This window comes from Arachis hypogaea, chromosome 5 (genome assembly GCF_003086295.3).
Source record: "Arachis hypogaea cultivar Tifrunner chromosome 5, arahy.Tifrunner.gnm2.J5K5, whole genome shotgun sequence".
In the NCBI taxonomy this organism is placed as follows: Eukaryota; Viridiplantae; Streptophyta; class Magnoliopsida; order Fabales; family Fabaceae; genus Arachis; species Arachis hypogaea.
In genome coordinates this window covers 47,428,663-47,438,379 of record NC_092040.1, presented here as the reverse complement: position 1 = coordinate 47,438,379, position 9,717 = coordinate 47,428,663, and the positions used below count along the sequence as shown (strand labels likewise).

Below are 9,717 nucleotides of genomic sequence, written 5' to 3'. Positions count from 1 at the left end.
CAGATCTGACTGAATACTATCCATCATTCGTATACGGCTAAACAAAATGGTCCTTCTTGTTGATCAAACTAATGGGCGTTCTTGTTATCAGCTCAGTCTCATTATCATGTAAAATATCCCGAATTTTGTCTAAGTCCCAGCCTTCGCCCTCTCTTACTAGCTCGCTCACTCTTCTATGCTGATTTTCTCCGACTTTCCTCAACTTGTCTATTCCTACCACCCAATTATCTTCCCAAATATCTATCCCTGCTCTACTTCCTACAATTCCACCTTCCCTTCCTTTTGAGAAAATCTCTACCCTCCAACATACTCCTCCAAATCCATGATGCGTTGCCTCCTCTTCCCGCTTCCCAAAAGCTGCAATTTGGATAGTAAATGCCCTTTAGAATCCGAGCCCATATTGCACCTTCCTCCTTTACCAGTCTCCAAGCTTGCTTAGCCAAGAGTGCTATGTTTTGGCTTTCAAAATCCTTAAACCCTAAGCCTCCGTTTAATTTGCTCTTGGTCATTTTTGTCCAGCTCTTCCAATGAATGCTTTTTTCCTTACCATTGTTGGTCCACCAGAATTTTGCAATTGTTGATTCAATTTTCTTGCAAAAATATTTAAGAAATTTGATGATGTTCATGGCATAGACCGGAATCACCTGTATAACAGCCGTTATCAAAACCTCCTTTCCCGCTTGATTTAAAAGTTTCTCTTTCCATCCTTGCATTTTGTCTATAATTTTCTCTTCAATCCACTCTAGCGCCTTGTTCTTGGATCTGCTCCAAGTGGCTGGTAATCCTAGGTATTTACCTGGCTCTTCCCACGACGCCATTCCGGTGATCTCTTTAATATTAACTCTCCTCTGAATCGATACCTGGATTCCAAAGATCAGTCCGAATTTCTCAGTATTTATTCTCTGTCCTGATGCCTCTGTATATTTGTTTATGATCTGAATTAATTGATAAATCTCCTCTTCTTGCACACCTGCAAAAATGATACAATCATCAGCGAATAACAAATGGGTTATGACCGGTGCAGTTGGAGCTAGTTTTATTCAAGAAATCAGGTTGTCCGTCAAAGCCCTTTCCATGAGAACAGTAAAGCTTTCCGCTGCTAAGATGAAGAGATATGGCGATAGCGGATCTCCCTGTCTGAGTCCCCTTTGAGGGTGGATCTTGGCCGACAATTTTTCTCTAATTTTAAATCTATAAGTGGCACTCTTAACACAACTCATCATCAGCTTCACCCATTCTTTACTGAAACCGAACCTTTCCATGACCCTTTGCAAAAAATTCCATTCCAGTCTGTCGTAAGCCTTATTCATATCCAATTTGATGGCTATGTCATTACTTTAGTGATTTCCTTTTCTGTTTAATTTGTGAAACACTTCCTGCACTACCACTATATTGTCCTGTATGAGCCTTCCTTTTATAAAAGCGCTCTGAACCGGGGATATGATAACATCAAGCACTTTCCTCAATCTTCCAACCAAGACTCTTGTTACAATCTTATATATGAAGTTACAGCAGATGATGGGTCTGAGTTGATTCAGGCTGTCCGGTTGCCTCACTTTTGGAATCAAAACCACCGTTGTTTCACCTAGGTCCTCTGGTAAACTGCCTTCCTCAAAAATCTGCCTCACCACGCCACACACTTTTTTACTCAGAATATCCCAATGCTGTTGAAAGAAAAGACCATTTAATCCATCTGGGCCCGGGGCTTTTAAGCTTCCCATGCTAAAGACTGCGTCCTTAATTTCCTCATCTTTGATCTTTGCCATTAGGTCATCATTCATCTTTCTCGTGACCCTCGTAGGTATATGTTTTATGCAGTCTTCCATGTTCCTATCCCCTTCCGAGGTGAACAGCTTGGTGAAATGTGTTTCTACTAGCCTCATAATGTCTGCTTCTCCCTGTGTCCAATGTCCAGCCTCGTCTTTTAGTTTGTCAATTCTATTCCTCATTCTTCTCTGTATGGTTGTTGCATGAAAGAAGGCTGTGTTTTTATCTCCCCAGTTAAGCCATTTCAACCTTGATCTTTGCCCCCAGTATTTCTCTTCTTGTTTCCAAAGATCAGTTATCTGGTTCTTTAGTTCTTTCTCTCTTATTTGATCTATGTCCGTCATATCACCCTTTTGTATTTGATGTAGCTCATTCTTCTTTTTTTCTATTTCTTTATCTGCCCTTTTGAACTTTCTTCTGCTCCACTCCTTCAATTCCCTTATGCATCTGCTCCTCTTTCTAATAAATTGGTTCCAATAGTTTCTATTTCCATCATCCTGCTGCCAAGTCCTCCTAATAACCTCTTCGCATTCCTCATGCTCTGTCCAAAAAGCCTCAAATCTGAATTCTTTTTTTATCCGATCTTTCGGCTGTGTTTCTAAAATTAAGGCACAATGATCCGAACTTATGGCCGGAGCGGCTTTTAGAACAACATTCTGATGTAAACTCAGCCATTTCCAATTCACTAAAACCCTATCAAGTCTTTCCCTAGTGACAAAGTTATTTCTTGGGTTGTTGTACCATGTGTACCTACTTTCTTTAAGGTCAATATCTATTAAACCATTGTCATCTACAAATCTTCTGAAGGAATTCAAATAAATTTTTGGTTGAGGATGAAGGCCTACCTTTTCATCTTGACTTAGGATATCATTGAAATCCCCCAAAACAGCTTGAGGTTCTTCCCTATTCCTATTACTTACCGTAAGCTCCCGCCAGAGTTTCCTTCGCTTTTGGAAAACTGGGTTGCCATACACAAAACACCCTGCCATTTCATATTATTAAGGTTAATACTAGCTTTAATATAATTATCACGCCACTCATAAACATCGATATTAATATTGGATTTCCATAACAAACATAGCCCACCGGACAAGCCCCGGGGTTCTACACAAAAAAACTTGTCAAAGTTCAGCCTTCTTCTTATCCTACTCATTCTTTCTTGACTGGCCGTGGTTTCCATTAAAAATACTATAACCGGCTTTACTTTTTTACAAAGGTTATACAACTCAGAAATTGTCAGGGCAGCTGTTATTCCCCGACAATTCCAACTGATGATACTCATGGCTAAGGTTGGGGCTTGATAAGGCTAGCCTCCTCAGCCATTTGAATTTCTATAATCTGACCAGTAACTTACCTAGCTAACTGATACTCCCTTGAACCATTAGAGTTGGTGCTGTTCTTTGTTTTCTTGGGTTCTCTATCCTCTTGTTCCTCCTGTCTCTCCCTATAAGTTAGCATTGGAATATGTTTGGTTTCTCGTTTCCTCTTTAATTTCAAATTCAGCTCCAACTTCTTTGCAAGTCGCGTTTCCCAATCTGTTTGTGCTTCCGTTTCCTTTTCTTCATCTTCATCACTTGCTAACTCAACATAGTAGATATTCTCCCTTGGCTCTGCTTTTTGGCACTCTCCTTTATGTTCAGCCTTCTGAGCTTCTTTGGATAGTCTTCTTGTTGCATTCTCCTCTGTTTCCCTCTTCAGAAATTCTTGTTTTTCTTTTCCTTTTGTTCTGGCTTCATACCCTTGTTCATCCCACTTCCTTGCTAACATCAGCCTTTTTAATTCTTGGCATATGGTTTCCTTTTCTTTCTTTCTTGGGCCCATTCTCCATTCTTCTATTTTATAGCTGTTCACTTCTTCCCCTTCATTTGTGTAATTATTCAGCCCACTTTCTCCAGCATTCCTTTAAAAGCCCCTATTTTGGGCCCAATATCCCTTGCTTGACCATTTCCATCTGATTTCTTTGTCTGATTCCTCCTTTCTTGCATCTGGACCTTTTTGAAATTGGCCCATTCATTCTTCCTCTCTCTTATCTCTTTAATCAGATTGCTGATTTTATAGGCTGTTCCTAATTCATGATGCGTATCCCCCTCTTCTTGAAAATCAAGGATTTTTGGTATTTCTTCTACCTGCTCCTCTACGTCTGCCATCTCTTCTTCTCTCCTCATTTGGTTTTCCCAGACACTTTCCTCCTGGATTTTCTGCTGCAAAACTCTTTCTGCCTCATCCTAGTTTCTTCAGAGCTTCGTTCTTCGCTACTCTCTCTCTCAGGGTTCATTTGTTCACGTGCCTGTACCTCCCCATCCTGACTCCGTCCTCCTTGTTTTGGGGTGCCTCCTCCCATGGTTGATCCTGTTCGACCCAGACTTGCTCCTAGTCCCGGTGCATATTTCTTCTTTGTAGGATCCCAACATGCCATGGTTGTTGGATTTTTGCATGACTTTTTCTCATGTCCTAGTATACCACAGTTGAAGCAGTAGCTGTCCGGCAACCTCTCATACTTGAAAAAAATCTACAGTGGAGGCAGATTCTCTCTATCTAACCAGAATCCTGTAGGTAATGCCTTTGTGATATTGATGCTCACCTTAATTCTCAGATATGGCCTCTTGAGGACTCCATCCGTCTTTGGTTCTTCAGCTTCGACTAAGACTCCTAACATTTCTCCAATAAGGCTAGCAGTTTCTTTCTCCATGAATTCAAGTGGAATGCCATGCACTTGAATCCAAAATTCCATGAAATCATGGTCAACTTCAAAAACTGACTTGCCCTCTCTCCATAGTCTGAGATTAATCATATTACCTTTGACATTCCATGGTCCATTCTGAATGATCTGCAACCCTTTCTTCCTGTCTTTGAAGCTGAATAGTATCTTCTTCCTTGAAGGTTTTCCCACATTCCTAGTAAAGCATTCTTGCAAGTTTTGAAGCTCATCTCCTTGTCACTTATTAACTTTTCCACCACATTTAAGCCATCTTTCTTATATCCCATTTCTCCCGGCTTGTTGAACTTTATGACTTTTTCCTCGATGTTGTTCATGTTGAAGGTTAATGAAGAAGATTTTGTGTGTTTCAGGTTTCAGAGGTTAATGAAGAGAATGATGTGTGTTTCAGGTTTTAGTGGTTTTGACGATTCAAGTGGAATGAGGATTATGTAAGAGTGTAGATTTGTTTGTTGAAGAAACAAGGCTGAAAAACTTCCTTAAATTTGGAGAAAAACCCAAAGTTCTCAGAAGACTCTCCTATTGAGAGAAGTAGAGCTCCCTAAACAGAGCATATGATAAAGATGCTAGAAGTCTAAACCCAAAAAAATGACAACAACAAGGTCTGGTTTTTAATTACGGAGCCCGCTACATAGAGAATCCTATTGAGCTATAAAAATTTATCTCTAGTTGAACGAGCCAGCTTCAGGAGAGTGGGTTTACTATATCTGACACTTGCAAGCACCACGTGTTGTTGCTCTATTGAAAGATTTGGAATTTCTGTATATTTTTATAGAATTGTATCTGTACACTAGAGTAACCCACCAAATAAATAAGGTCAATTGCAGGGTACACATGTTATAGTTGTACAGATAGTCAGATATAAAGATATTTTTTTGTCCACGATATTCCCTAACCCGATAGGTAAAGAAGCATGATAGTGACTATGCCAAAAACTGTTGGAGGCAGCTTGCTTTTTTTTTTTGGTCAGCAAGACAGCTTGCTTTGAATGAGGTTCAGCTGAATTTTCATAACAGGATGACACAGCGTTACCGGTATAGTGTTTTATTGGGCCTTTATGTGGATCGGAGTATTTTTCAAAATATGCGAATGGGATAATATTTTGTAGTAGTTTAATCGAAATTGATGCCAAGAAACCATAGTTCACACAGCATTTCGTTCTCTCCCCATCACAAAGGTCTCGAGTTCGAGTCCTATCAGCTGCAACCGAGAAGGAAAAAATTGATAAGTATGTGAGGAGTGTGTGAGTGTGTATTGTGTACCTAAAATTGGGTACGATATTATGAAAGATTTGACAGTTAGAAATACTATGACATTTGCAAAGGATGAAAACAATTATTAGATTAATTAAAAATTTTAAATTTTAAATACAAAATCTTAAATTTTAAATTATAAAATTCAAATGCTAAATTCTACATTATAAAATAATTTTAAATTATTAGAATAGCAAAAATTATCCATCAATTTAGTTATAATTATGTATAAATATATATAATATTTAATAGAATAATTTACCCAAATAAAATAAATTAGATTGTATATTATTTGTTTGTCCTAAATTAATTTCATTTTCATATTTGTCCTTTTTTATTTATAAATTGTGAGAGAATACATGGATAGCATATTTTATTATAAAACTCACACTAAAGATGATAATACTATTCGGATTTATAGGTATTCATTTTGCTCATATTCGGTCAAGACAAATTTTGGTGGGACAAGACAGAATAAGATTGATTTTAAGTAATATCTACTCTTATCCGATTTTAGTATATATATTATATATTATATATGTAAAATAATTAATAAATAATTAATAATATTGTATTAATATAAAGTGTCTTTTTTTATAATTCATATTTTAATTTTCCTTGTTAAAAAGCAAACTCGCCAGCAAGAGATATATCTCTGCCTTTTATTTTAGAAACAAAATAAAAAATTTTGAGTTTAAAGAAAGGCAATTACTCAAATGAAGATGCTAAAAACATCTTTTTATAAAGATTCTTGTGTTAAAAGTGTACTTTGTTTGTTTAGCCACACTTTAAAAAAAATAACACTTTTATAACATATCAAAATTAAACCATACATTTTATCATCTAATTGTAAAAAAAAAGTATCTTCATTTAAAGACAATAATAAAATCTTTATGATAGTATTTATCTTAAAGAAATAGCTTTGATGTTATCACAAGTCATCTTAAAAGTGTTTTTCATATGATCATATCTACATACAAGTTGATGAATTTATTATAACATTTTTTTGTTTTGGAAAAGAAATCCAATATCTTTTTTTTTGTTTGTGTAACATGGGTGTAATACCTAGGATCGGGAGCTGTCCAATCCACTTGACCAAAAAAAAAAAAAACAGAGTAACAATTATAAACGACTCTTACAAAAAAAAACAATTATATATGACTCCACATGCTGGTTTTTTTTTGCAATAAATAAAAAAATTTATTTCCAAAAATAAATTGTTTGAACTTTAATTTCTGAGATACATTTTTTCTTTTAGAGTTTATGGCAAGTTCGCCATACCCCCAACGAACTTCACGTTGAGTTTCCAAATAAAAACACAGCTGCTCAATGACTGGCCATCTTATGACAGGGCCCGTATTCGTCCTAACCCTAGGATGATAAGAGTGAAGAGAGGTCGTCCCGTTAGCTTCAGGATTCATAACAATATGGATGATGTTGAGTATAGCAAGGAGAAGAGGTGCAGAGTGTGTCGTCAACTCGGTCACACACAAAAGACTTGTATCGCTCTTGACAGTGGAGAGGCATCGTCTAGTCGACGTTATTTATAAGTGTCATTTTAGGATGAATAACTCTATTATTGTAAGTGTTGTATGATAAACTCTAATTTTGTGGTTTATCTTGTGCTTAATTTAGGGGATTTTATCAACTTATCTCACATTTATTCAATAAAAGAGCATGAGTTTATAATTCTCTCTTAAATTGTGCTTAAGAGTGAAAACATACTTTTTAGACCCTTAAATTGATAAATTTAATTCACTTAATTTCATTCAATGCCTTGATATGTGTGTTGAGTAATTTCAGATTTATAAGGCAAGTATTGGAAGGAAGAAGTGAAGAAAAAAGCATGCTGCATGAAGAAATGAGCATTTGGAGAATTAAGGGCCACGCGCACGCGTCACCCACACGTACACGTGAGAAGAGATTTGCAAGCCATACGCACGTGTCACCCATGCATACGTGTGAGGAGGGATTTTGGCTAGTGACGCTGATCACGTAACCTCATTAAAGTGAATTAGTTGAGAGCGATTTTTGAGCTGCCCAAGCCCAAATCTAACTCATTCCTGAGGCTATTTCATGCATAATTCGAGCTTGGACAAGGGGGTAGCAATTAGTTTTAGCTAGCATCATATTGTAGGTAGTTTTCTAGAGAGAGAAGCTCTCTCTTCTCTCTAAAATTAGGTTAGGATTAGGGTAAATTCTCTTAGATCTAGGTTTAATTCTTGTTTTTCTTTCAATTTATTGTTACTACATCCTTGTTCTTCTTAGTTCTTTTGTTAATTTCCTATTCTAGTCACTTTTATGTTTATGCACTCTTGTTCCTTTTATTTTCCTTTAATGCAATTTATGTTTGATTTCTTTTATTGTTTAATTGCTTTGCTATTCTTCTTTTCTTGCAATTGGTAGTTGTAGATTTACATTTCTTACACTTTTATCTTACTTTCCTTTTATGCCTTCCAATTGTTTGATGAAATGCTTGGTAGGATGTTAGAGTAGATTTTTATGTTCTTGGTTTGGGGTGGTAACTTAGGAACCCTTGAGTTGCTAATGTCCAAGTGATTGATAATTGGTGTTCGTTGACGCTAGTCTTTCACTAAATCAATTAGTGAGTTAGCTAGGACTTATGGACTATGATTAATGTAGCCCATTTGACTTTTCTTCACTTCTTAGAGAATGACTTAATGGGATTGATCCTTGCAATTATCATGTTGTGGTTAGTAACAAGGATAGAGATCCTTAACCATCAACCCTTGCCAAGATATTTTTATCATTTGAGTTTCATTTACTTTCTTATCCTTTACATTTCTTGTCTCTTATTCCAAAATCCCAAAAATCTACAACCCATAACCAATAACATGTACACTTCCCTATAATTCCTTGAGAGACGACCCGAGGTTTAAATACTTCGATTATTTTTATTGGAGTTTGTACTTGTGACAAACAAATTAAATCTTGATTGAAGATTGTTTGCTGGTTTAGAACTATACTTACAACAAGATTTCATTGAGAAATTCTTTACTGGCAATTTTTCTCGTATCATTGTACTATGTAATTCACTTCATTTGATAACTTGAAAATGGAATATATGATTGAACTTTAAAACAATAATATTAATTATAACAAAATTAATATGTTATCAAAACTAACTGTTGTACATTATACATTTATATGCGTAAAACTCTAAACTATCCTGCTGGCCATGACCTCGCCTACCACCACGTGGACCAGGACATCGTCCATGAGACCTCGCATCGAGACATCCTTATATGCCTAATGCAGAAGGTTTGACATCTCGCTGTCCTCGTTCGAGCTTTGGGGCTCGGAACAGTACCAGTAGCTACAGGCAGAAGTCCTCAATGGACCGTCCATCATGGTGCTGCTCCCACCTACCAATGCAGCCACTAAAAGGATCACTCTTGATTCTGAGTTCCGATTGGTACGCCATGTCCTGTAGGGTGATAGTCATCTCCTCGCATGGCAGATGAAACATATGGGATTCAGGTCTCCATCTCTCTATCAACGCTGACGCCAATGGTCAATCACGCTCAAACTCCACTATGTATGCCACATGCTGAGACCCAGCTCATCTGAGATATGACCTAATCTGCTAAGGCAGGCGTCTCATCAAATTCCGTCTGGTGCACAAGATTTAAGGCGCCTACCAAATAAAATAAACAAGTTAAAAAAACGGTGAACACATAAAATTACAAATTCACATGTTATTACAATATAATAAACAAGAGTGATAAAAGAAGTGTACCACTAGATCAAGTCTGCCTGCAATGTATTTAGCCTGATCCAATTTATAAAGCGTATGCTCATTTTTCAATAACTGTTGCTCCATCTAACTACACTCTAATAAAATAAAATAAAATAAACTGAATTCAGTTTCTTTCACCTTAACTAACTTTTTAAAAGACACATTTAAACTAACTAATTGACTAACTTTTTAAAAATAAAATTATTTTATTAATTTCCAAG

General features: G+C 36.5%; 1 protein-coding gene across 1 annotated transcript; it reads right to left on the bottom strand.

Annotated features, from left to right (window-relative positions):
- Positions 1 to 251: 251 nt before the first annotated feature.
- Positions 252 to 3,534, bottom strand: LOC112803536 (uncharacterized). The gene is made up of 4 exons (XM_025847024.1): positions 3,122 to 3,534; positions 2,688 to 2,749; positions 1,511 to 2,539; positions 252 to 970 (listed from the first exon to the last, which is right to left on the bottom strand). Exons 1-4 carry the CDS (start codon positions 3,532 to 3,534, stop codon positions 252 to 254), a joined length of 2,223 nt encoding a protein of 740 aa, XP_025702809.1.
- Between the last annotated feature and the right edge of the window lie 6,183 nt (positions 3,535 to 9,717).

Bases quoted from the DNA above. Each gene is read 5' to 3' on its own strand.
- LOC112803536 (XM_025847024.1), bottom strand. From the start codon at position 3,534: ATGTTAGCAAGGAAGTGGGATGAACAAGGGTATGAAGCCAGAACAAAA. The intron at 2,540-2,687 runs GTAAGTAATAGG...ATGGTTTAATAG, and splicing joins AACTCTGGCGGGAGCTTACG to ATATTGACCTTAAAGAAAGT. The intron at 971-1,510 runs GTAACTTCATAT...TCATTTTTGCAG, and splicing joins ACTCAGACCCATCATCTGCT to GTGTGCAAGAAGAGGAGATT.